Here is a 26733-nt window from a genome sequence, read left to right on the forward strand (position 1 = left end):
ACATGGCACGTAGAAATTTATTTCAGCTAGAACTAAAGACTAAAGAACAAAGCTGCATGCTTGACTGAGGGGAAAGAATAAATTAGGTTTAACAATGGAAAGCGTCAGAACAGCCAGCTGCTCGTGTCTGATAGTGTCAGGGTAAAGCAGGGCTGGATTGATCGACGACCGATCGCTGATTATCATCTACAGACTGTGCTCACCATAAAATAGAGACACATTTTACTGCACTTTGTGATATACTGTATTTATTATGCAGCTATAAAGTAATTTATTAAGTAAATTAAGTAATTTTTCATAAGTAATTACTGTTCATATATATTTATATATAATTAAATATAAATTAATACGTATATATATTTATACATTTGACCGTGTTTAATTTATTCATTGTTACATTACTGTATATTTGTATATATCATTAAATCTTAATTTATAATACATTTATATTTTTTTTTAAAAATTGACTTTGTTTATATTATATTATTATAACCGTTTATATATATATATATATATAATACATTTATATTTATAAATGTTACCTCATGTTTATTATAATTATATTATTAAATAACTAAATAAATTACTTTTTATACATATATATATCATTTAAATACATTAATACATTTGTTTATAAATTTGACCATGTTCAATTAATTTTATATTATTTTTATTATACAACTAATTAAATTACTGTTCATATATATTATATATAATCAGATATCAATTGATGATAAATTTTATATTTATACATTTGACCGTGTTTATAATATTATATATTGTATTATATTGTTATATATTATATTATTTTATTTTATAGTATATTATATATATATAATAACTGTTTATATATAATTAAATACATTTATATTTATACCTTTTACTTGGTGTTTATAATTATTTATATAGTTTAATTCATGTCAATTTTTATAATTTGTACATTTATATTTATAAATTTGACCTTGTTTATTATATTATACTGTTATAGCTGTTTATGTATTATAATTAATAATACATTTAGATTTATATATTTTACCCTGTATTATATTATATTATATTATATTATATATTAAATATTAATAATTCATAATTCATAAATGTATTCACATTTTGCTTGTTTTTTTTAGGGGGTTTTTTTGGTTTTGTTTTGTGTTTTTATGGTATCACTTTGGATGTATTTGTCATGTTTGTGCTTTGTTTTTGACTATGCAGTTTGTCAAACGCAATATTTTGTTTTCCGTGCATATCTTCTAGTGCACACACTGCATACTATAGAAAGACTATAGAAAAGGATAGTACGATGTTATTCTCAACAGCCACTGTGACGCCACCTTTGATGTCTGACAGAAAACAGTTCTTCATATGTGCAAATACACCATCCTACATTTACACCCTCACATTATATTGACTCTCACGTCTCATCTGACAGGTAACCAGGCCGAGTTTACCATCAATAACACCAAAGCAGGGCCGGGATCTCTGGCTGTCACCATCGAGGGCCCGTCGAAGGTGAAGATGGAGTGTCAGGAGTGTCCCGAAGGCTTTAAAGTGCACTACACACCAATGGCCCCTGGAAACTACGTCATCACTATCAAATACGGCGGCCCCAACCACATCAGCGGAAGCCCGTTTAAGGCCAAAGTCACAGGTGAGAAGCAGATCTAAAATGTTTGAGTTGTGGATGATTGTGTTGAGTAATAATGGACTGAGATTGGCTTGTTTGGTGTTCATTCAGGGCCGCGGCTGGTGAACGTGACTAACGCCAGCGAGATGTCCACTCTGACGGTGGATCCGGTGAGCAGGGCGAGCAGCGTCAACTCCTACAGCTCTTCTCCAAGGGCCGCTTCTGACGCCAGTAAGGTTCTCAGTCGAGGGCCGGGTCTCAGTAAGGCCTTCGTAGGCCAGAAAGCATCTTTCTCTGTGGACTGCAGTAAAGCAGGTGAGAGATTTTATTTCATTTTATTTTATTCAGATTTTTTTTGTGTATATAAATTTATTTTATTTGTTGTTGGTTGGTTGGTTGGTTGGTTGGTTGTTGTTGTTATTATTAATTATGTTATTAAATACCCTACAGAGGATAAGCAGTTTGGAGAATATATGGATGGATCATTTTATTAAAAACCATATAATATTGTTGTAGTAGTAGCAGCATAAGTAGTAATAATAACAATAACAACAACAGCATATTTTTATATTTTTTATATATCAATGTATATAAAACATGTAGTTTATTTAATTTACTTACTTTTATTTTATTATAATTTATATCAGTATTTTAAAAAATGTTATTTACTTTACTATTAATTTAATCAAATATACATTTTATTATTATTATTATTATTATTATTATTATTATTATTATATTAATTATATAACATTTAAAAACTTGTTTAATTTACTATTTAATACATTTAATATAGTTTATTTTAGCTATTATTATTATTATTATTATTATTATTATTATTATTATTCATTTTATATAAATATATTTAAAATGTTATTTACTTTACTATTCATTTAATACATTTAATATACGTTTATTATTATTCATTTTATATCAATATATTTTAAAAATTTGCAATTTGCAGTTAATTTAATACATTGAATATAACATTCATTTTATATCAAAATATTAAAAAACTAATAATTTATTCATTAATGCATTTAATATAAAATTTATTTTAGCATTATTATTATTATTATTATTATTATTATTATTATTAAAAATTATTATTAAAAACATGTTGTCTAATTTACTATTAATTTAATACATTTAATACAAAATGTATTATGTATTTATTTTTTTTATATCAATATTTAAAAACATGTTATTTACAATTAACTTAATACATTTTGTATTAAATTTATTTTAGCATTATACATTTTATATCAGTGCTTAAAAAGATGTTCTTTAAATTATATTTAATTAAATGCATTTAATATAAAATTTATTTTAGCATTATATTTTTAAACCCTTTTGCAATTATTATTATTATTATTATTATTATTATTATTATTATTATTATTATTTTTTTTTTTTTTTTTTTTTTGCGTTGTATATACACTATCTATCTATATAATAATAATGCCTGAACTGCAGTTTTTGTAAGGGTATAATTATATTTTACTATTTGTTTTCTGATGTACCTTGTATTTGTGCTTGTTTACAGGCAAGAACATGCTCCTGGTGGGCGTTCACGGTCCTCTGACGCCCTGCGAGGAGATCCTGGTCAAACACATGGGAGGCATGCAGTACAACGTCAGCTACGTCTTGAAGGAGCGGGGCAACTACATCCTGGCTGTGAAATGGGGAGATGAACACATCCCAGGCTCCCCCTTCCAAGTCACCGTCCCATAATTCCCTGCGCCTAATCCAAAACACTCCTGACAGAGAGAAAGACACTGTAAAAAATACAAATAAAAATAAAACAACAACAATAAAAAAGACCTTCTTTATTCTGTTGAACTTTGCACTTGATCAGGTTTTTGACTGGAATGTGACTCATTATGACGGCATGTTGTTTTGATGCATGAATTGTACATTACTTCTGTTTGCATTGCAAGTCTAAGGTTGAGTGTTGAAGTTAAAAGACGGTGTATGAACAAACTGATCAGGGTTTCACACCCAAAAGTCTCTTTACTACTGATATTGACTCTAATCGCTCGTCTCTTTCTAACATACTGACACTTTTAATGCACATATTATAATCTTTCCATGTCTGTGTTCGATTCTCGCTGAACTCTCATGAACTGAACTGTGACGTTCATTCGCTCATAAATCAAAGCATCATCCATCTCTTTAAATCAAGCACTTCTGTATTCATCTCAGCGGGTTTCACTGCTAAACAGAGTAGTTTACATAAAAATGACTATATATTAAGGTTTTAGACTTGCAAAGTCCTTAAGATCCTGTATTTTCACTTTTAATCTGATTTTCTGGCTTTTTGAAGACACTAATATACAAAAGTCGCAGGAATAGAATTACGCAGGTCACATTCTTTACATTCATCTTAATTCTACTAGTTTTGATACTCCAGTGGTGAAGTATTTTGTGAGTGTTTTAAGGGTAAGAGGGGACATTTAATTGTTTTTTGTATTAGCCATTGGTGCCTTATTGTGAAACACGTGAATAGATTCGATGTACATTTGCTTAATAAAATTGACTGGAATAAAGAATTCAAAAATGACAGTGTTTCATTATTTAACGTTTTATATGCGGGCGAGTCTTTTTCAGTGAACTGTTCCTTTAAATGAGTAACTGTGTTCTGTTTAGAATTTCGGTAACAGGAAGTGCCACCTTGATCCAGAATGTTCCGTTGTTGCCGTAGAAACAACTCTGGGCAACAGATGAACATGCATATTTATAGTTCCAAAGGTCATGCTCATTATTCATGATTTCCTTTGCTTTGTTTAGGCGGGAGGAAGTCAATGTGACTTTAGTTTGCTTGTGTAATTTAGAATGATTAACTTTCACTGTAACTCACTGGCTGATGCATGTGTATGTAATGTTCTGCTGCCTCCTTCAGGACAGATCAAGGCTTTACAACACCTGCTTAAAGTGGTAGTTCAGACAAAATGATTTATATTATTTATATAAATGATACACATCACGGCAAAAATAAGGTGGATAAAATTAAATAAAAATGACTACAATTAAAATGAAAATCGAAAATACAAAAATTTCTTTAAAAATATTAACCTATAATATTAATGCTAGAAAACCATCTTAAACTGGTCTAGACTTTTTTTTTTTTTTTTGGTGGCAGGGAACATAAACGATGCCACTGAACCAAACGAAACTCATATTTTGCAGATTATTGCTACTAAAAATGGTAATTTATTGTCATGTTTTGGGCTGTACTAATCGGTCGGGTCGGGAAAAACATTTGGAGTGCTATAGACTGCCAAAAGTAACAACTCAAGCAGAAGAATGCAAAAAAAAAAAAACTGAACCAGGATTTCCAGGGCAAGAATCTTGACAACATTTGTGTTTGTTCTTATCATTTCCAGTCAGCTAGATGAAATATTAGGCTAATATCGTAATTAATACTGCTTGTAGTATCTCAACCATCTATTAACTTTAGTTTGTCAAAATATTTTGTCCTTTCGTGCTTACTAAGTCCTTCTCTATATGATTTACCAGCTTCCACACGTTTTTCTACGGTTTAGACAGCATAAATTAGCAAAACGTATTGAGTAGTACATTAATCTCGCAATCCATGCTGTTGTTAACATCCGAGTAACGCTAATATTGCCGCGCGTCCGGGTAACTGACCAAATCGTAAGCGCAAATCCTCTATGTTCTAGCCGCTTTTTATCATTACATTAAAAGCTGAAATAAAATACAAATATTAGATCTTAAAAATGACAAAAGCCCCTCAGTACATATCGTTTTTCTACTCTTTTGTATTTGATTCTTTCTCTGCTGAAACTGATTCCTTTTCGCCGCGGCGCGCAGCACTGGATTTCTTTTGTTATCCTGTCAGCACATAATGTGTGTTTGGCCTCTCTTTTCTCTACCTGTTGAGTGATCTGTTCTGTGATTGGTCGGCTCCACACCTGATAGGTTTCTGTGGCCTCACAACTGTCCAGTTAATCGGTCAGAGACGCGAGTATCAGCCATGAGGAACCTGCTCACCACTCAAGACCAGAACTTCTACCGCGAGCTGATCCTGAAGGAGGCCTACACCCGGCTGGCGTGGAAGATGAAATACAGCAAAGAATACCCGACCACCTTCGCGTCTCGCAGGTCCAAGTCCATCGGGCTTTTTAACCCTCCGTCTGTGGATAAACTCAAGCTGCCTCCTGTGGTCCAGACGCGGGAGAAGCAGCGTGAAGCGCCCGCTCCGGTGCGTCGGTCTCTGAGTGAGGCCCCGCTTATGAGACCTGTGAGCCCGCAGACTAAAGCGGCTCTTTATCAGGGGTTATCCAACGAAGGCAAAGGGCGAGGTTTGTACCTGAGGAAACGGGCGCAGAAAGGTCCTGAGGAAAAGTTTGATTATCCAATTCTGTCGTCCTTTGATTATGGATGGAGATTAGGTGAGAAAAGTAGAATTTCTGAGTGCTTTGTAGATCTATTTACATTTTCTAAACCAGTGCTTAATATATAGGGTTAGGAATTTGAACTAATTTTTCATTATGGTTTTAGTTCCTAAAATAATGTCTCATACTCACCGAGGCTGTATTTATTTGACTAAAAATACAGTAAGAACCTTAATATTGTCAAAATATTATTACAATTCAAAATAGCGATTTTCTATTTTAATATATTTTGAAATGTTGAAATGACATGAAATAACATGAAATGTTTTGAAATTTATTCTTGTGATCAAAGCTGAATTTTCAGCATCATTACTCCAGTCTTCAGCATCACGATTCTTTGGAAATCGTTCTTGTAGACTGATTTGCTGCTCAATAAACATTTCTTATTATTATCAATGATGAAACGGTTTCAAATTCAACATTTTTAAATGTTTTTGTGGAAACTTTGATGCATTTTATTTTTCACGACTCTTTGATTAATATTAAGTTCAGAAGAACAGCATTTATTTGAAATATCCACCTTATTATTCAACCTGCAAATAAGTCTATGGGCGAGACTTCCGGTTAATTAGCCGCTATAGAGAAATAATAACAACAACGTGCAGTAAACGGTAAAATTATTTGCGATACAAACCAGTGTGTTCATAAATTTCGATAATACATTGAAATAATATAGTAAGACACCAATTTGCAATATCAAGCAGCTGTTTTGTACAGCTAAAAATAGCTGGAGACGGATGAGACCGGAAGCCGCACCCATAAAATGTACAAATGACCACGCCCACTTTTAGGAAAAATAAGGTGGATAAATCCTGTCACATTATAAATGTCTTTACTGTCCCTTATGACCAATATCCTTTATACAAAAGTATACATTTCTTCTTTTTATATGCAATACTTTATGTATATAAAAACAAAAATCATTAGTTTAAGAAAAATTGCATGTAGTACTAGCAGTAAAATATTAGCTTAACAATAATGGCTATCGCTAAACTAACTTTGTTTCCTCAGGTGACTATGAGATTGACTGTAAGACGCCGGCCTATGGGAGATCTGGGATCGTAAGAAACACTTTCTACGCCAGGAATGGCATTTTTAATATTCCCACACCGACTGATCAACTCGGCTGAGATGTTTTTCTCACCTCATTGAACAGACAGTATTCACCTTAAATCTAATACTCGGAGTCATTTACTTAAGTAAATCATTTATTTTAATGAAATAACTCTTATAAGCATACATACATCGTCAATGCAATGATTAAAATCCTTATGATTTAAAATCATCCAATAGAAAATTTATTGCAAAAGGCTGTTTAGAACATGCAAATGTCCATATAAAGCATTCAAACACGTGTTGTGATGCATAGAGTTAATTAATGCAGAAATGTAGAAGGGTTAAAGTGGAAACAGGCTTGCAAACTAACTCCACTGTCTCACAGCAACCGGTAAACCAACACTAAAGACTGCTGGTTCATAATTAACAAGTGCAGGAAACATGTCATTATCATTTAATCAAACATTTCTGTTCTTTTCTACAAAATTACAGCAAAAAAATGAAGCACTGAATACTCGTTGTCTGCATCTCTTCTGTTAGAACTCATTTGTTTTCTTATAAGCTGTTTGTCATTCTCATCTGTAGGACTAATGAAGCCGGCGAGCAGTAAAAGTGTAAACGGAGAAGGTTGTTATCCTCTCGTCTGCGCTTGATTTACAGTGATGCAGAGCGGGAAATGATCACTCACGGCCAGAGCCTGTAGAGAACACACAGCTGTTAGAGTTTCCTTGTTTAGAGCGGGGCAAGTTGTCACAACTCTTTTATATTTGGGGTAGTAAGATTTTAGTGAATGAATTTTGATTTTTTTTCAGCAAGGATGATTTCAATTGATCAAAGCTGGCTGTAGAGACACTTATAATGTCTTAGAACATTGATTACACAGGAAATTAGCATGTTAGATTCCTGAAGGATCATGTGACACTGGAGATTGGAGTGATGATACTGAATATTCAGATTTGATCACAGGAATAAATTACATTTTAATATATATTCACATATAAAACAGTTATTTTGGATTATAATAATATTTCACAATATCACTGATTTTACTGTATTTTTACTCAAATAAATACAGCCTTGGTGAGCAGAAGAGACTTCTTTCAGAAAAAAAATTAAAAATCTTTTGAACAGTAGTTTGGAATCTCATTAGATATTTACCTCCTGCTCAGTGAGGCCAAATTCATCTTTAAAGTTGAAAACCTCCACTGATTCAGGATTCACAGCCTCAATTATCTGCTCTCCACGGAGGACGACCCTGCAACACAAGAAAATGGGAATGTGTTAATCATCACATGACATTAACTAAGACTTCAGGGGGCGTTTGTCCTTCATAACGTCAGCTGGAAGTGATACAGGCAGATTTATCAAAATGAGTTTTGCAATTTCACTTGAGACTCTCAGGAAGTGTGTCAAAAACATCAGCATACTAACTTGTCATTTAGTTGATGCTTTCATACTGAACAGCTTTCAGCACACTTCTTATTAAGGCTATAAGGTCATGCGTTTGTTTCCCAGGGAAAGCATGAACTGTAAAAATATGTACCTTGAATGCAATTTAAGATTTGGATAAAAGCATCTGCTAAATGCATAATGTAACCTGACCCTAAAATCTGATTTTGTTTTATCCAAAAGCAAAACAGTCTGTCTACCTGTCATAAGCACATTTAGTGGATGTCTTCACCGACGTGTCCAGCTTGTCACCCGTCAGCCACACAAACTCAGTTTCAGAGCGCAGACGGATGTTCACCCACTGTCTCTTTGGAACGTAACCGCAGGCGGCGTTAAAATCCCCCATGATGATAAAGTTCTGACAAAAATAGACAAAATGAAAACTGAGTTCGGAAACAAACTCAGATGAACCCAGAGGCAATTTAAGGGTGAAACCAGGTGCACAGCGAACTTCATGAACTTTGTTTGGCAGGTGTGGTTAGTATACTGGTATATTACTATTCTTATATACATTTACTGTTGAGGCAGTGAATATTATGTAACCCAATATGACATTAACCCAGCTAACAAGGAACATTCTCAGTTAAGTTAAGCCTGAATATTGTTTAGTAACATTAATGAAACGATCGTTCAGAGTTATCTGGGATTTAATAATGTTAATCAAAACATTATTTATACATCATTCATGGAACGTTTTATCTGAAACGTGTTGGTTAAATGTTTTTTTATGTTACTACTTGTTTCAGAATGTTCAGATGACATTTAAAGTAACATTCTAACGTTTCCAAAGTGATAAAATAGAACGTTCCTTTAACATTCGAATAACCGCAAAAAATCGTTTTTAAATGTTCAGATGACATTCTGAAATAATGTTTCTATAACTATAAGTGAACGTTATCAAAACATTCTTCGAACATATTTTAGTTAGCTGGGAATGTGGATTATGAAATCTTACGTCTGATTGCCACAGCTGTGAAACGTTCTGGTAAACGTCGTACAGTTCATCGATTTCTTTCACAGCCGCTTCTGGAGCTGTGTGAATAGGAATGATGACAAAATCCTTGATTTCTGTTGTAAGACAGACAAAAAAAACACGTTTGTCATCATTTCATCATCTTTCTGGAGGTGTGAAGTTCACCTTCCACACTGTAAATGTCTCACCAGTTTTTGGAGACGAAAACCACACGACGAACGGTTCTCGAGCAAAAGCATCTTCATCTCCGGTTTGAGTGTCTGGATACTGATAGACGGATTTCACAGACAGCATCTTCTGCCTGATATGATCAGAAATGGATTATTGTAACTTAAAAACAAGGTATAGTAATGGGTGAAACTGAGCTTTTCGGAACTCGGAATTAGTTAAACTTGATTCAGATTGGAACTTCGGAGCAGGTTTGTGAATCATTTGATTTAGATTGGAACTTTGGAGCGTGGATTGCGAATCATTTGATTAAGACAGAAACTTCGGAACGGGTTCATGAATGTTTTTGATTCAGATCGTAACTTTGGAGCGGGTTTGTAAATCTTTTGATTCACATCGGGACTTCGGAGCATGGAGCACGAATCGTTTGATTTAGATCAGAACTTCAGAGCGGGTTTGTGAATCTTTTGATTCAGATCGGAACTTTGGAGCATGGATCACGAATGATTTCATTTAGATCAAATGATCTGATTTAGATCAGAACTTTGGAGCAAGTTTGTGAATATTTTGATTCAGATCGGGACTTGGGAGCGTGGTTCGCAAATCATTTGATTTAGATCTGAAATTCAGAGCAAGTTTGTGAATCTTTTGATTCAGATTGTGACTTTAGAGCATGGAGTGTGAATCATTTAATTTAGATCGAATCATTTGATTTAGATCAGAACTTCGATGAAGGTTTATGAATCTTTTGATTCAGATCAGACTTTCGGTGCGGGTTCGCAAATCATTTGATTCAGATCAGGACTTAAAACACATATGAACCTATTTTTTCATGCTGATATAACATTAATAATGATTTAATCGTTGTTGATAAATTACACATACCTGTAAATGAAGGCATACTGCTCCTTGTATGATTTTCTCCCGAGTCTCTTACTAATAACAGAGCTAAATTCATTTGCACGTGTCCTGGACCTGCTGTGGAGACATATTGCAAAGACTTTGTATTTTTTTGGTCATTTCACTGTATTCATTAAGACTGCTTCATTTTATTTATGGATGTCGCATGTTATAAATAAATATCCTAATGTCTGATGTTTTTACTTGTTCAGGTGAGTCATGAGTTGATCAAACGCTTTTTCTTTTGCATCTTTGATCTCCAGGACGAGCATGAGGTCACAGCGACTGATGCTCTGCAGTGTGACAATGTGAAATAAATTCCCCACTGTTTGTTTATGCCATGAAAATTACAGTATCGTCATCCAGTCACCAAAATCAGAGCATTTCGTACGTTGGGAGGAGAATTTAGACCTCTGAGCAATCATAACAATGAGATGACAAAACGTCTTGTTCCTCTTGACACACTAGATACAATGCAGCTGCAGACTCACTACAGTTATAGTAACATGCAATGATGTTTACTAACACATAATTACTGAAATTTTCAAGAGCAAGTCAGTGGTTTATAGAGTGGGACCGCAACCAAGTCTTGTATTGGTGAGTGTTTTTCCATAAAACCATATGAAGTTCATTATGCATTCAAATATGAATAAAACACAATATAATTTAAAGCATGAAAGATGCATTCAAAATAGCATCTAAGCATTAATTATTAAATAGCATGCAAAATTAAACATTAAAAGCTCACCTCCACTATGATGTCCCTCACATCTGGTTTGGAGATCTTGCTCTCTCCGAATGACCTTATGTTAAAAGAGCAGATCTTGAGAGCCGCGGCTCCTCCAAGGTTCAGCAGCAGGATCAGAGCGCTCAACATCACTGTCAGCTGGAATAAGAGGTAAAACTGTCAACTTCCTTCAGTTATACTGTAACCAAACACTTCCTGAGTTTGTTTGATGGCCACATCTGTTTTTGCATTCTGAGGCTATGAAATATGAGTTGATTCCTGTTTACAGATGTATTTAAACATCAGCTACATCCTGAGACATCTCTTTCTCAACTCAGCTCTTGCATAAATCCAGCTTTCGCTGCGAATCCATCATTCATAGTAGTTCTATTATTAGAGATATTGCTTTGGCTAAAGGTTTGACCCGTCGCTGCGAGCAGGGTTCGAACCTGCGCGGGGAGACCCCATTGGATTTCAAGTCCAACGCCTTAACCACTCGGCCATCGCAGCTGTAGGTACAACGTCGTCCGGTGCCCTTCTTAAAGTCACAGCGACAAAAAAAAAATCGTCTGATGGTTCTGCAAAAACACATCCTGTTTTTGACAACTTCCTATTTTTTCTTGAAAAACCTCAAAATTCCTGTGTCATTTCCGTCGTTAAACTAGATTTTAGATCAGAGGTTAATTACATTTTATTCGAAATAATTTCCGCAGCTTATTCCCCTTTAAATGACCGCGTCTCGCGTTTTTTTTTTAAATAGATTTACAAATATTTTGCCATTTTAACTGATCACTGTGTTGTTTTCAAATCAGCGGTGATTAAATGTAATAAGCATAATTATTCAAGTGAAAAATCTCGTCAAGACTGCTTTTTTAAAGTTGCGATTAGATGGTTGTGTCAGGTGACACGTGTTACATTTCTCAACGCTGGTCATGAAGAGCCAATCACAGCCGTTTGTTAGAGATAACCGCTTTTAGTTTTTACATAATACAAAAAACTGTTAATAATTATAAATTATACTTTTAATACTACAAATCTGTAACGGGCAAGACGTCATTCTTAATCTGAATGCGCTTCACTGCTGGATTTTACTATGTAAGGCGTCATGCGCCCCCTGACGGACGTTTGTTTTCCTGACACAGCGACATTAGCCGCCCAGTGGCTTCGGTTCGATGTCAGCTGTGCACCTGACAGATGTTCGCTAGCAATTCCCATCGACAGAACATAATTTCTCGCCTCTCTTCCCCTTTAAAGCGAGCGAACTTCCCTGTTCAGCGTTGAACGCGCTTCTGGTGTGCAGCGCCGCAGATCAAAGGGTGACATGATTCTGCTTTGATCGGTGTTCACGGTACATTCATACATTCTACGGACATTTAAAGGTATGCTAACTAATACCATATACATATTTAAAAAACATTTGCATGTGTACTTGCGATTAAACGCGTTTAATTGCATATTCAAGCTCAGACCTTTGATCACATGACAGAATGGAATGACAGATCTGATGTGTTACAATGTAACATCAAGTTACCAATTTAACATTCTATGACTGCAACAATGTATCAATGTTACATTGTTACAGTGTCGTTAATTTGTTTCCTTGTAGTAGAAATGAAAGTATATCACGTGTTCTAAATATTAAATATTGTTTTGTTTACATATACGTCCTTTCTGTTTCTGTTAATTCATTTAAGATCCATGAATGAGGGCGAATATATAGATTATACATGTATATTACAATTTAATTTTATGTAACACAAATGCATTTCTGTTCTCTATCCTTGCTTTAAAATTTCTTGCAGTCATGGTTAGATAATATAATCTGTTCTACTTTATTAGACGCTTTCTGACAAGAGCGCGTGTCTGAAATGCAGTCTTATGTGACATTTCACTGCTGTGTTGTTTAGCAGGATGGATTTGGACGTGGTGAACATGTTCATCATTGCTGGAGGGACGCTGGCGATCCCCATCCTGGCTTTTGTAGCCTCCTTCCTTCTCTGGCCTGCAGCTCTCATTAAGGTTTATCACTGGTAAGTGCTCTCTAGATGCTTAAATTGAATTTTTCCATGTCCTCAGAGTTCACTGGAGCTCATTTGTCCAAGGAAAAACATGCACAAATGTCCTGGATTGCTCAGTACCGACTCTCTGGGGAGTCGTTTGAGTATTTCAAAAAAATATCACTCTGTTTATTTTGAAAGCCTTATCGATGCAATCTGTGGCAGTTACACAGACCACACGGTCTAAACCACAAGATGAAGATGAAATGTGTCATTTCTGTGCCATAAGCGGCACCAAACACATCAAATATGTGCAAAAAACACCACTATAATGCAACAGTTGTTGCCATGGTGTTCTGCACAGCAAAACATATTTTCTCACTTAGTATTTTGGTAACATGTTACAATTTGTTAAAATTAGTAAATGCATTAACTAACATGAACCGGACAAAGCTTTTTTACAGCATTTATTATTGTCTTTATTATCTTTTTCAATGTTAGTTAATAAAAATGTTAATGTTCATGTAAATTCAGAGAACATTAACTTATTTTTACAGATACAACTTTAAATTTTAATAATGTATGAGTACGTTTTGAACCTAATATTAGCCAACATTAATTAATACTATGTAATTATTGTTCATGTTAACTAATATAGTTAATTATGTTAACAAATTAAGCCTTATTGTAAAGTGATACCAGTATTTTTGTCTAATGTAGTACGAATAAGTGTTATTTTTTTAATTTATTTATATATTTTCTGTTATTATTTTATTTTAGTTAAAGTATTAGTAATTTAGTTTAGTGTTTTTGCCATTTTTATTAGTTTTTAGGTTTTTAAAAATGTCAATATAGTTGTTGTTTTTTTTTATAAATTTTCATTTTAGTTGTAGTTATAGTACTTTAGTTAGTTATTTAATTTAGTACATTAAGATAAATTAAATTGAGAAATGTTGCCTTGGCAACTAGCTGAAAAAATTATTTATTTTGGATAATGTGTATTTTATTTCAGATAACTTTCTTTATAGTTTTGGTTTATTTGACTGTAAAAATATTTATTTTTTCCATTCTCATTAATAAAAAAAGAAGTAATTTAGTTTTGTATTTTTGTAATTTTTATTAGTTTTTTATTATCTGTATAGTTTTTATACATTTTTATTTCAGTTTTAAGTTATTTTAGTACATGAAGTTAAACTAAATTAAAAAAAGAAATGTTGTCTTGGCAACTAGCTGAAAAAAATAAGCATAGGTTTTTTAATATTTATTTTATTTAAGTCAATGTTTATTGTTTTTTTAACTATAAAAATCTTTCTATAAATATTTAATATTTTTAATTATTTTTAATTTTTTATGTTTCCCATTTTTATTTGAGTTAAAACCTTGTTAATTTATATAACTGCATAGTTTTTATTCATTTTAACATCAAATTAAATTAAATGTTAGTGCTATGGCAACTAGATAAAAAAATACGTTTGTTAAATTGTATTTTATTTCAGTTAACTTTTTTTCTGAAATAAAATAAAATTTCTAAAATCAAATAAATGTAAATAAAGAAGATGTGTTTACTTGAGAAGCAAAATAGCAATAGTAAAATATTTTTTCATGTTAAAAAATATCAAAATTCAGTGAGTTTATTCTTAAAAAAAGGAAAAAAATATCTGTTCATGAGGTAAAAAATAACAAACTTATTGTTCCTTTTGAATTCCGTTTTTATTTATTATTCGATTGGGAGGGATTTAAACATATACTCACATAATTTTGATACAATTTTCAGAAAAGAACACCTAATATCTTAAAAGCAATTCTGCTTCTCAAGTAAATTGATCTTGATTTCTTGATTTAAGTTTAGATATTTGTACTGAAAAAGAAAAGAAAATCAAAGTAAAATTTTTTTCAGATTTGTATTATTTAACACATCTGTTATCTGATGACAGTGATAAAGGCAGGGTTTAACCGTCCTCTTTTTTTACTTAACACCACTAAACTGGGTGAAGGGTTAGTCGTTGCACAACTCACAATACATGTCACAATACATGTCAACGGCATGCCATTAATTCATACAGCTTTACTTTTGAATAATGCATGATCTTTCTATGCATCCAGGAAGCTAAATATGTGTGCATGTGTTGGTCGGGTACATGCAGTGCTGCATTAGTTGCTGATGTCAGCCGAATCTTACGCAAGCTGCCCAGTAGACTTTGGTTCTCGTAATATCTGGGAGGCAAACTTTGCTCTACATGACGATGCAGTCATCAGAACTGCTGTTTTTGCCTCTGGCCCGGACAGAATGACTTGATTCCTTCAGTGTCGCTTCTGGATTATTTATGAACTCATGCAAGTGTTTTATGATGCTACTGTTGTTAAAACACTTGTTTAGTGCATTTCAGCTCCAGATATGAATTATTAGGTGTAGCTTAAAGGATCAGTTCACCCATCTGAGATGTAGATGAGTTTGTTTCTTCATCAGATTTGGAGAAATGTAGCATTGCATCACTTGCTCACCAATGGATCCTTTGCAGTGAATGGGTGCCGTCAGAATGAGAGTCCAAACAGCTGATAAAAACATTGCAATAATCACAAGATGTTAACTGATGGTCTGTAGTGGTGTGGATTTCTTGTGGATTGTGATGTTTTTATCAACTGGTTGGACTCTCACTCTGACGGCACCCATTCACCGCACCTATGTAATGCTACATTTCTCCAAATCTGATGAAGAAACAAACTCATCTACATCTTGGATGCATCTCGTGCTTAAAGCAAAGCAACAGCATTATTTTATAGGAGCTTTGTTTTCATTTTTAAGTCTTTTTGGTGTTTTTTTCCACAGGTATTGGCGCAGAAGGCTGGGAATGCAGCTGGATTTTGCTGAATATGAAGGATATCGCTTTTGTTACTCTCACAGAGGGACTCCAGGAACCCGTCCGTCCGTCCTCATGTTACACGGCTTCTCTGGACACAAAGACATGTGGCTTGGTGTGGTCAAGGCAAGAAACCACAGCGGAACATTTGCTCAACAGTTCAATTCACAACAACAGATGTTATTTCTGTGTTTTAAAGGTCAAAGATATGCTCCAAAAAATGTTTAAAAATACTTAAGCGTTGCTTAAAATAACCAACCAGCCGTCTGAGGCCTAAAGAGCTGTTGTGATTTCAAAAGCTGTCAGAAAGTGTTAAATTAATCTGTTTGATTGACATCAAAAGCCTTGAGCAATGTATGTATTAGATTGTGAAGTAAAAAGATAGTTTGACTGATTGTGTGTTTTTTGCATTTGTAGTTTCTTCCTAAAAATGTGCACTTGGTGTGTATTGACATGCCGGGACATGAGGGTACGACACGCACCAGCGCTGTGGATTACTCCATCGAGGGCCAAGTCAAACGGATACACCAGGTTGGAAATTTCTGAGAAAAGAAAAACAAATTTTAATTGTAATGTTTTTTTTTAAAAAGTTTCTTCTGCTCACCAAGCCTGCATTTATTTGATCCAAAGTACAGTAAAAACAGTAAAATTTGGAAATATTTTTACTATTTAAAATAACTGTTTTCTGTTTGAATAAATGTTAAAATGTAATTTATTTCTGTGATCAAAGCTGAATTTTCAGCATCATTACTCCAGGCTTCAGTGTCACATGATCCTTCAGAAATCATTCTAAACATTCTAATAAACATGTTTTATTATTAATATTATTATTATCAATATTTAAAACAGTTAAGTACATTTTTTTAGGATTCTTTGATGAATAAAAAGATCCAAAGATCAGCATTTATCTGAAATAAAAAGCTTTTGTAACATTATACACTATAGCATTTAAAAGCTGGGAGTCAGTATAATTTTTATTTATATATATATTTATTTATTTATTTATTTTTTGAGAAAGAATTTATAGAAATTAATAGTTTTATTTAGCAAGGATGCTTTAAATTGATGAAAAGTGATTATAAAGACATTTATAATGTTACAAAATATTTCTGTTTGAGGTAAATGCTGTTCTTCTGAACTTTCTATTCATCAAATAAACCTAAAAAAAATTCTACTCCGCTGTTTTCAACGTAATAATAATAATAATATATTTTTTAAGTAACTCAGAATATTAGAATGATTTCTGAAGGATAATGTGACTGGCGTAATTATGCTAAAATTCAGCACTGAAATCACAGGAATAAATTACATTTTAAATAATATTCAGATAGAAAGCATTTTAAAGAGTAAAAATATTTCAAAATTTTATTGTTTTTGCCATACTTTGGATCAAATAAATGCAGGCTTGGTGAGCAGAAGAGACTTCTTTAAAAACATTACAAATATGGTAGCATATATAATTTTTTTAATCATTTATTATTTTTAATTCAATTTAATATTTTAATTGTAATAAAATGTATTGCATTTTAATTAAACAATGAAGTAAATAAAAATAAATATAAAAAAATGTAAATAATTGTATATAAGTAGTATAAAGTAGTACATAAGTAGTATCAACAGTAATAATAGTAATTTAATTGAATTTTAAAATATTTTTAATTCATGCAAAGAAGATCAAGAAAAACTCCCTGTTTCTTAAAATCTGTCACTTCGGTTTATGTAATTCAACTTGACGAACTCCCAGCCGCTGACCCAGTTTTTCTGTTTGGCTAAACCTCACACGGCATGCAGACTAATACGTTTCTCTTGATGACACAGTGGATTTATTAGGCTTACATGTTGAGATCTCTCTGAAGCATCTTGAGATCAGTCAAAAGCCCTTGTGTCTTCGTTTTCTCTGTTCTCGGCCCAAAGCTAATCAGCTTTCCTTGAAAAACACAGGCTTGTGCCTAAAATAGATGCCTTTCTTCAAACGCGGGCCCTTTACTCTGTTTCCCAGCTTGCGATACGGCCCCTGCGTGTCAGGTTGGTTTTGCCTTATTTAAGGCTGTCTGTCATTTAAAGCAACTTCTGCTTCTGTTCAGCTGTTTGTGCTGAAAGAGGCATTTTCAGGATGCTGAGAGAGATGCTTTAATGGATGCAGATTGAAAATATCTCACTTTTATCTCTCATCCTTATGGTATGATAAGATACATGACGCAACAATTTACAGTTGAACACTATATCCTAATCAGGTGAAAGTTTATGGTAACAGGTCATTGTTTTGTCCTCACTTTGATGCAGTGGAATTACAGCCAGCCATTTATGGAATGTTTATTTTCTGAAATGTTTCAGTTGTAACGTTTTTTAAATGTTACATTTTTTTAGAATGTTCAGAGAACATTCAAAAGTAACATTTCCATAGTGTTTGAAAAATGATAAAATGGAATGTTCATGTAACATTCGTGTAACATTTAAAAACTGGACATTTTGAATGTTCAAAGAACATCAGAAGTAACATTTTTGTAACGTTTATTAAAATATTCTTAGAACATATTATTCTTAGCTTGTTAGCAGATCATATTTTCTCATGCTTTTCTCTTTGTTTAGTTTGTGAAGAGCGTTGGTTTGAACAAAAAGCCCTTTCATTTGATCGGCACATCCATGGGAGGAAACGTGGCTGGAGTTTATGCCGCCCGTCACCCTTCTGATCTCTGCGCCGTCACGCTCATCTGTCCAGCAGGTCTGTTCTTGTCGTGCTTCTGACCTTCTCAGCGGCTCTTCAACATCACAATCACCCTGTAATAATTCATCAGCAACACTTCAACATTTGGAGTTGAAGTGTTCATTCTCTTAATTAACGGTCCAATAAAAAAGAATAAAATCTATATACTATATATATATTTTTTTTTTAAAAAGTAGCTAAAAAAAATATATATATATATATATAAAATATAAAAATATTTACAAAATATAAATAAACAGTAGCTAATTTTAAAAAATTACTAAAACTTAAATTAAATTTCAAATTAAAATGGAAAATATTTTAAGATTATTTTTTAAGATTATATTATTATTTTTTATTATATTTTTTGCCCATTTATATTTTGTCCCATTGTTGATATATGTATAATAAAACAAGAATAGAAGACTTTAATATGTGAGTGCGGATGATGGTTTTGTATATTATATTTTACCGCCTCATGTCTGCATTAATATACCATGACATGCACTTTGTACCAAGGAAAGAAATGACAAAACAATAAAATACTGATAAAGGCCATAAGAAGAGGTTACCTGAGTGTGACCTTTATGATTAAATTTGATGTCAGATAGATAAAACAATATTTGTTTAAGGGGAGACGTCACAGAACAGATCATTAAACATGCATACATACATAAAACATTTTAGAACAAAATTTTACATGACATTACAAAACTGTATGACATTCAAATATGACTGAATGAAAGAAAAAAATGTATTTTATATAACACATTAAATGTGATGGTGCTGATTGACATGCACATTAGCTAAAAACAATTATTATGTAATTTAAATTAGATTTAGTACTGTACACTAATCTATAAAATAAGATTTTTTTCTAGCTGTTAATCATTACTAGTAAGCAGTGTTATTTTAGTAGGCCTATAATTGAGCTAATATATATAATTTTCATATTTTGAATTAATATAATGTGAATTTTTAATATCTAGTATTAATATTTTAAATTAGTTTTTATTTTTATATATTTTTTAAATTGTTACATTTTTAGTAATTTTGTTGCATTTTTGTCTTTTTTTAAAAATATGTATATATAGTTTTTTTTTATTTTAGTTTCAGTTTTAGCTCTTTTAACAAATCCAGTGAAAACGTATAAAAATAAGAAATGTTGCCTAGGCTAATATAATGTGATTTTTTTTTTATATATATATATGTATTATTAATATTTTAATTAATTTTTATTTTTATATTTCTTAATTTCAATTATATTTTTAGTAGTTTTGTTGCGTTTTTCCCTCTTTTTTAATATGTATATATAGTTTTTATTAATTTTAGTATCAGTTTTAGTTATTTTAGTAAATTGAGTGAAAATGAATGAAAATGAGAAATGTTGCCTAGGCAACTAGATGAAGTAAAATACACACCAATAACTTATTTCCTAAATTAAAATCCGATATTTCTCTGTGTGGCAGGTCTTGAGTATCCCACTGAAAGCAAGTTTGTTCAGCGTTTGAGGGAACTGGAGAAAACTCAGAACAGCGACGGGATCCCGCTGATACCCTCTACCCCAGAGGAGATGGAGGAGATGCTCAAACTGTGTTCATACGTGCGCTTTAAGATCCCTAAACAGGTGTGTTTATGTGGATTAATACTTGTTATAGGAATCTAAACACTGAATCAGTTGCTAATGATGAGTTTGTTCTTCCTCTGGTTTGCTAGATTCTTCAAGGACTGGTTGACGTTCGTATTCCTAACAATGACTTCTACCGCGAGTGTGAGTTTCTCTAGTGTTTTTCCTACCGTAGTGTCTTTGGAAATAACAGATCTGTGTTCATTCTTACCAATATTTTTGCAGGCTTTATGGAGCTTGTCGGAGAGAAATCCAGACACTCTTTACAGGAGAACATGCATCTCATTTCAACTCCTCTGCAGGTTATTTGGGGGAAAAATGATCAGGTACAGAAAGACTTTCCTAGAATTGCGGGTTTATTACAGTTGCAAGTTATTAATTGTGAGAATTCTGAACTGTGAGTTTATATCTTAGAATTGACTCTTTCTGACTTTATTTAATCACAAATGTGGGTTTGTGAATTTATCAATTGTAAGAACTCTTAGAAAAAAGTCAGATTGCGAGTTTATATCGTGGAATTTTGACTTTTTCTGACTTCTTTTCTGCCTTTGTCTCCAAATTGTGAGTTTATCTTGCAATTTTAAGTTATTAAATGTGAGATTCTTAGAATTCTGAGGAAAAAATCAGATAGCGAGTTTATATTTGACAATTAAGACTTCTTTTCTCAGAACTGCGAGTTTATATTTCTGACTTTTTTTCCTTAGAATTGCATAGTTGCATAACTGCAAGTTATTAATTAAGAATTTAAGTGAGAATTTTGAGAAAAAAGTCAGATTACATATTTATACCTCACATTTCATACTTTTTTTCCCTCAGAGTTGTGAGTTTATGTTTCGGAATTTTGACTTTTTCTGACTTCTGTTCTGACTTCTGTTTTTTTTTCTCAAAATTACAAGTTTATTCATTGTGAAATTCTTAGAATTCTATGGAAAAATATCAGATTGCAAGTTTGTATCTTCCATTTCAGACTTTCTTTTCTTAGAATTATGGGTTTGTCTTGAATTTTTTTTTTTTTTACCTCAAAACTGAATTTATGTCTTGGAATTTGCACTTTTTTAAACTTCTTTTCTGATTTTTTTACTCAAAATTGCAATTTTATTTAATAATAATGAAATAATAAAAGTTAATAATTTGCGAGGTTCTCAGAATTCTGAGGAAAAAAGTGAGATTGCAAATGTATGTCTCATAATTCAAACTTTTTTCTCAGAAATGTTTGTTCTCAAAAATGTTGTTAGTTTTCCTTGCAGCTTTTTGCCTTTTCTGTCTTTTTTTATTTATTTAATTTGTGAGAATTCTGAGAAAAAATATCAGATTATATCAGGGGTTTTTTTTCAGAAGTTTATATCTCGTAATTTTGACTTTTCAAATTTCTTTTCTGATTATTTTGTTATCAAAATTGCAAGTTTATTAGTTGTGAGATTCTTAAAATTCTGGGAAAAAGTCAGATTGTGAGTTGATATCTTACAATTTAGACTTCTGTTCTCAGAAGTGCTAGCTTATATCTCAAAATTCTGACTTTTTCCTGAAGTTATTGGTTGTGAGAATTCTGGGAATTTTGAAAAAAAAAAGTTAGATTGTGAGTTTATGACTTTTTTCCACAAAATTACAATTTTATTTTGCAATTGCACATTAGTAATAGTGAAATTCTCAGAATTCTGAGGAAAAAAGATTTAAAATTTACATCTCACAATTTGAGTTTATATCATGGAATTTTGCCTTTTTCTGTCTTTTCTCAAAATTATAACAATTGCAAGTAAAGTAATAAGTAAGTAAAAATGTCACTATAGTAGAATAGAAACTCACAAATAACCTTTTATATATTTTTTAGCATAAAATAAGCAAACTGTAATCACATAAATAGTATTTAACTATTGAAATATGCTTATGCATTCCAAACGTGACATCATTAATGACTGAATTCTATATCCTGCAGGTGTTGGACGTGTCCGGGGCTTCGGTTCTGGCAAAGGCCGTTCCAGGATCTCAGGTTCATCTGCTAGACAACTGTGGTCATTCAGTAGTGTTGGAGCGGCCGAGGAAATCCGCCCAGCTCATCATGGACTTCATCATCGCACAACAGAACGCAGGAATCAACAGCAACAAGAAACTGTCCTAACACTAGACTTTGTATATCTTTAAGATATACAAGATACGGCTTTGTGGTTGGTTGAAGGTTAAGCAAGGTTAAGCTGCTAACCTAAAGGATGCTGGGTTCATCTCAAATAAAGGACAAGTAGAAAGATGGATGAAAGACTTTTAAAGCAACAACACAAGATTTTACTATGGAAGCTTGTTTTTGTCACTGAAAAAAAAGGTAATTACGACTTTTTTCCTCAGAATTGCATGATATAAATTTGCAACTGAGTTTTTTTTCTCAGAATTGTGAGATATAACTTTTTTCTCGTAATTCTGCCTTTTTCTCACTATACTGACTTGATTTGTCTAAATCGTGAGATATAAAATGTCAACTGTGAGTTATAAGTCCAGATCTGAAGAAAAAAAGTCTATTTGTTGAGTTTATATTTTGCAATTCTGGCTTTTTTTTTCACAATTGCAGGTTTTGTTATTTTTCAGAATTGCAACTTTGTAATTCTGTCAGTTTACCTTGCAATTATGAGTTCAAAATGTAATTCTGTTGGGGAAAAAGTCTGAAGTGTGAGATAAAAAGTCACAATTACCTTTTTATTTTATATTCAGTGGCAGAAACAGATTTCCATATTTTACAACCTGTAAATAATCAGTAAAAGTTATTTTTGTAGTTGAACGCTCAGGGACGCACAATAACCGCTGAGTTGAAAAGCACTTCAGAAGCTATGCAGATACAGATCGATGTCCTGCAGACGGTATCTATTCCAGTCCAACCTAGAATAGACCAAAAACAGTAACTATTAATATATTTCTAATTTTCCACCATTCCAAGTTTGAATGAACTACTTAGACGGCTTTTCCGGGCATCAAGGGCCAGAAATGCTGTCTGCTTTTAGATTTTGAGACATGGCCTGTATGTTTATCCCTTTTGTTGTTCTTAACCTTGTCGTTTTCCATTTTACCATGATTTAATCTTAACGTGAAACGTGTGTCTTTATCATTCAGACATCATTATTCTTTCCTGTACTACTGTAGTTCTTACAGTTTTAACATTGTACATAAGACTGTCTTGAAAATGCATTTTGGAAATCATGACTTTCTTAGAATCTGCTTAATACTGTCTTTAAATGCATATTTAGCGAATACAGTATTTTTCGTGACTTTAGGTTCGGTTTACATGGTCTTGAAACACAGGAGACGTAGTGAGGTTTTCATTTTATTTATCAGTGATAATGTATCACAACATTTTCTTGGAAAGATTCTCCAAATCACACAGGAGCTTAGAACAGAACGTGGTTTAGATATGACTAAATATCTTTATGAAAGACATCTAGGTGCATTTGCATCATATTACGGCTTGTGGCTTCATGGAAGACCAGAATCACAAAGTACTTAATAGTATAAATATTTTTCCAAGCTGAAAATTATTATTGTATCCTTTTAATGTAAAAAGAAAATAAAAACTTTAATTAAAAGTTTGATTAATCACATTTTTTACACTTCCTTTCAGGAAACAGTTTCATTAGTTTTCAGTTTTAGTAATAAAAAATTGCATTCATCTAATAATTATCCATGATAAATTCTTCACTGAAGACAAAAGAGAACAAGTAATCCCAAAAATGGAACTCTAATTCATGTTTGGGACTGAATACATCATTGCTGCAAAGATACACAATATGTGAAGTTATTGTAGCCCTGATACAGGACAATAATACAGTTTTATAAATGAAAATGAAAATGTCTAATATAGACATTTTGTCTAATATCTTCATAAAAGATTGAATCATCAGAGCACTTAACAGTGCAAATACCTCTTCCAAATTGGAACTCATAAAACACTTTTCCTCAAAAAGAGAAATTAAAGTCTGTAGACATTCATTGTGAGTCTTTAAGGCTCTACCAAGGCCTCCAGATGGCGCTCTTGTTGACATTCATCTCTTCGCTGAAGGTCTTCTGGTCTGGCAGGACACTTTCCCTCCTGTTTTGCTCACATGATGTCTGCAGCTTCTGGAAGTGCTCCAGCAGTCTTCTCTGGCTCTGTCTTCATCTCATCTTTGGACAGGAAGTGCACAATCTCTCTGACACACCTGGAGAAGCCTTGACTGACAGCATGTGAACGTTGAAGGAACTTGAGTGTCATCTCCAGGATTTCTGCTTTCTCCAACTTGGAATCAGGCTGCTGCTTGAGGAACTCTGGAGCCAGAAAACACTTGAGCTTGAGTTGATACGATCTCTGCGCATCTTCATCGGCTTTCTCAGCTGCAAACGAAGACAGAAAAGTTAGCAAATCGGCCTTCGGTGAATGAAGAAGAGTTGTGAAAGCTGCTGCAGTAATGCTGCTGTAAGTAGGATGTGAACATACCTTGTTGTTGAGAGGGAGAATCTCCTTTGAGATGATTGTAGGTGTCATGTCTGGATCTCTGTGCTGTAGATCTCTCTGTTCAGAGTGAGTCTGATTTGCACTGGCTGCAGCTCCTCTATTTATACTCCCAAATCTCCATATGAATGTGTGAGGCTTGAGCTTGTTGGAGTTTCTCACAGTCTGGAGCCAATGGAAGAGCTCAAACAGACAATGAGGGATGTGGGCCGCCACATGCTCAATGATCCTCCATCAGGGGCTCAAAGGAGCAGGTGGAGGCTGAATCTGGAAAAGTGCTGAGAGCTCATGTTCACATCAATGTCGCTTTATAAATGTCATAACCAAACACGTGCCATACTGAGATTAGATGAGCATTTACATAAGACACTTTTAACAGTTTGATTTTTAATAAATCAGCACATGTTGCTGTAGTTTCTAATCAGATGCTTAATGAAACAGTGTTTTAGATCAGTGTAACAGGATATTTTGGTGAAGCAGCTGTTCTGTGAGTTCTGTGGTTGTACCTGTTCTCACACACACAGCTGGTTCACAGCATAATGTGGACCCCGATCACACGCCCCAACGCTCCTGGAGCTGGTGGAGCCACAGAGACACACGGCTTCCCACACTTCTGTATTCATCACATTAAATCACTCACACAATAGACGTGTGTCGGTTCCCACAGGACTAATGTGGTTCCCAAACACTGAATCATCTTTTCTAAATTTGCTAAACATCCTGCAAGACTTAAAATTATACTTGTCTAGTCTAGGATTTAAAGGTGGTTAAATCTATTATAGGTAGCCTATATGATTTGATGTGATATGCATGGAGGTTTTAACAGTAGGCCTATTTGTCCATCTAATTATCATGTGAATAGACACACTTCTATTGTTGTTTGTGTGGGAAACTCTGGAGAACAGTGTCACAGTTCTAGTGTCATTAGCATCCGAAACCCCAACACAAGCTCAAGATTTGACAAACACACAAGGGAGTCGACACACTTATGGATATTTACAGACATGCATGAGCTTCGTCCTCCAAACAGCTGATAAAAACATCACAATGATCCACAAGTAATCCACACCACTCCAGTCCATTAATTAACGCCTTGTGAAGCCAAAAGATGCGTGTTTGTAAGAAACAATCTAAGTTGTTTTTAACTTCAAACTGTTGCTTCCGGCTAAAATACAACTCTGTAATCCATAATAATGCTTCCTCCAGTGAAAAAAATTTCTTGTGTGAATCAGGACAGAAATATGCACAGATCAAGCACCGTTTACATTTTAATTTTAAGTTAAACACTTATTTCTTACTTTTGGTTTCTCAAAATGTTTACTGATGGACTGGAGTGGTGTGGATTACTTGTGGATTATTGCAATGTTTTTATCAGCTGTTTGGACTCTCATTCTGACGGCACCCATTCACTGCAGAGGATCCATTGGTAAGCAAGTGATGTAATGTTACATTTCTCCAAATCTGATGAAGAAACAAACTCATCTACATCTAAACTTAAAATTGTACATTTACTTTTTTGCCTTTGCATTTTTAGACTTTCAGTCATATACAGACTATAGACAGAAATTGAATGTAAAAGCTGTGCTGAAATGTATAATTCTTGACATCATTGCTTTAAAACAGATTTTCAGAGCATATGTACTGTGTCCTGTGCATTTATTTCCAATAGCTGTAACTCCACATTTCTTGAATTGACCATCTTGTGGGAACTTGAAGTGTCCTGCATCCCCACATTCATAAAGATGAATATAAGTGACCTTACTGGCA

General features: G+C 33.1%; 4 protein-coding genes, 1 non-coding gene and 1 pseudogene across 11 annotated transcripts in view; 3 read left to right on the top strand and 3 right to left on the bottom strand.

The window, feature by feature from the left end:
- LOC127172805 (filamin-B) overlaps positions 1-4187 on the top strand; it is a 108401-nt gene extending 104214 nt beyond the window's left edge. For both annotated transcript variants that reach the window (XM_051122210.1, XM_051122211.1), the window contains 3 exons: positions 1430-1648; positions 1736-1939; positions 3171-4187. In XM_051122210.1, coding sequence (XP_050978167.1) covers positions 1430-1648; positions 1736-1939; positions 3171-3358 — 611 coding nt within the window. In that variant the 3' untranslated portion in view covers positions 3359-4187. The remainder of the gene's footprint in view (positions 1-1429; positions 1649-1735; positions 1940-3170) is intronic.
- A 1384-nt stretch (positions 4188-5571) lies between these two features.
- On the top strand, positions 5572-7799 carry LOC127173339 (protein ATP6V1FNB). 3 transcript variants are annotated; one of them, XM_051123149.1, is made up of 3 exons: positions 5572-6039; positions 7054-7103; positions 7684-7799. In XM_051123149.1, exons 1-3 carry the CDS (start codon positions 5622-5624, stop codon positions 7687-7689), a joined length of 474 nt encoding a protein of 157 aa, XP_050979106.1. In that variant the 5' UTR covers positions 5572-5621; the 3' UTR covers positions 7690-7799. The 3 variants fall into 3 exon arrangements, with proteins under 3 accessions (XP_050979106.1, XP_050979105.1, XP_050979107.1); XM_051123148.1 differs by lacking the exon at positions 7684-7799 and having other exon boundaries at positions 7054-7291; XM_051123150.1 differs by lacking the exon at positions 7684-7799 and having other exon boundaries at positions 5572-5949; positions 7054-7291.
- Positions 7653-11864, bottom strand: LOC127173338 (deoxyribonuclease gamma). Of its 3 annotated transcripts, XM_051123146.1 has the most exons (9): positions 11765-11864; positions 11337-11474; positions 10793-10881; positions 10574-10666; positions 9709-9821; positions 9503-9615; positions 8748-8905; positions 8257-8353; positions 7653-7795 (listed from the first exon to the last, which is right to left on the bottom strand). In XM_051123146.1, exons 2-9 carry the CDS (start codon positions 11463-11465, stop codon positions 7730-7732), a joined length of 858 nt encoding a protein of 285 aa, XP_050979103.1. In that variant the 5' UTR covers positions 11466-11474; positions 11765-11864; the 3' UTR covers positions 7653-7729. The 3 variants fall into 3 exon arrangements, with proteins under 3 accessions (XP_050979103.1, XP_050979104.1, XP_050979102.1); XM_051123147.1 differs by having other exon boundaries at positions 10574-10663; positions 11337-11797; XM_051123145.1 differs by having other exon boundaries at positions 11337-11796.
- Positions 11744-11825, bottom strand: trnas-uga (transfer RNA serine (anticodon UGA)). Its single transcript has one exon. It is a non-coding gene; the product is annotated as a tRNA-Ser (tRNA).
- Positions 11865-12455: 591 nt separating the features above from the next.
- Positions 12456-24070, top strand: abhd6a (abhydrolase domain containing 6, acylglycerol lipase a). 2 transcript variants are annotated; one of them, XM_051123142.1, is made up of 9 exons: positions 12456-12694; positions 13223-13345; positions 16140-16296; positions 16588-16701; positions 18760-18892; positions 20344-20501; positions 20591-20645; positions 20727-20827; positions 22435-24070. In XM_051123142.1, exons 2-9 carry the CDS (start codon positions 13227-13229, stop codon positions 22615-22617), a joined length of 1020 nt encoding a protein of 339 aa, XP_050979099.1. In that variant the 5' UTR covers positions 12456-12694; positions 13223-13226; the 3' UTR covers positions 22618-24070. The 2 variants fall into 2 exon arrangements, with proteins under 2 accessions (XP_050979099.1, XP_050979100.1); XM_051123143.1 differs by having other exon boundaries at positions 13226-13345.
- A 45-nt stretch (positions 24071-24115) lies between these two features.
- On the bottom strand, positions 24116-25236 carry LOC127172774 (transcription factor HES-5-like; annotated as a pseudogene).
- Between the last annotated feature and the right edge of the window lie 1497 nt (positions 25237-26733).

This window comes from Labeo rohita, chromosome 11, assembly GCF_022985175.1.
Source record: "Labeo rohita strain BAU-BD-2019 chromosome 11, IGBB_LRoh.1.0, whole genome shotgun sequence".
Classification (NCBI taxonomy): domain Eukaryota; kingdom Metazoa; phylum Chordata; class Actinopteri; order Cypriniformes; family Cyprinidae; genus Labeo; species Labeo rohita.

Coding starts and splice junctions, on each gene's coding strand:
- LOC127173339 (XM_051123148.1), top strand. CDS start 5,622: ATGAGGAACCTGCTCACCACTCAAGACCAGAACTTCTACCGCGAGCTG. Junction 6,040..7,053: donor TGATTATGGATGGAGATTAG/GTGAGAAAAGTA, acceptor TTGTTTCCTCAG/GTGACTATGAGATTGACTGT.
- LOC127173338 (XM_051123146.1), bottom strand. CDS start 11,465: ATGTTGAGCGCTCTGATCCTGCTGCTGAACCTTGGAGGAGCCGCGGCT. Junction 8,354..8,747: donor ACTAAATGTGCTTATGACAG/GTAGACAGACTG, acceptor CTTGTGTTGCAG/GGTCGTCCTCCGTGGAGAGC. Junction 7,796..8,256: donor TTGGCCTCACTGAGCAGGAG/GTAAATATCTAA, acceptor TGTTCTCTACAG/GCTCTGGCCGTGAGTGATCA.
- abhd6a (XM_051123142.1), top strand. CDS start 13,227: ATGGATTTGGACGTGGTGAACATGTTCATCATTGCTGGAGGGACGCTG. Junction 16,702..18,759: donor AAGTCAAACGGATACACCAG/GTTGGAAATTTC, acceptor CTCTTTGTTTAG/TTTGTGAAGAGCGTTGGTTT. Junction 20,828..22,434: donor TTTGGGGGAAAAATGATCAG/GTACAGAAAGAC, acceptor TATATCCTGCAG/GTGTTGGACGTGTCCGGGGC.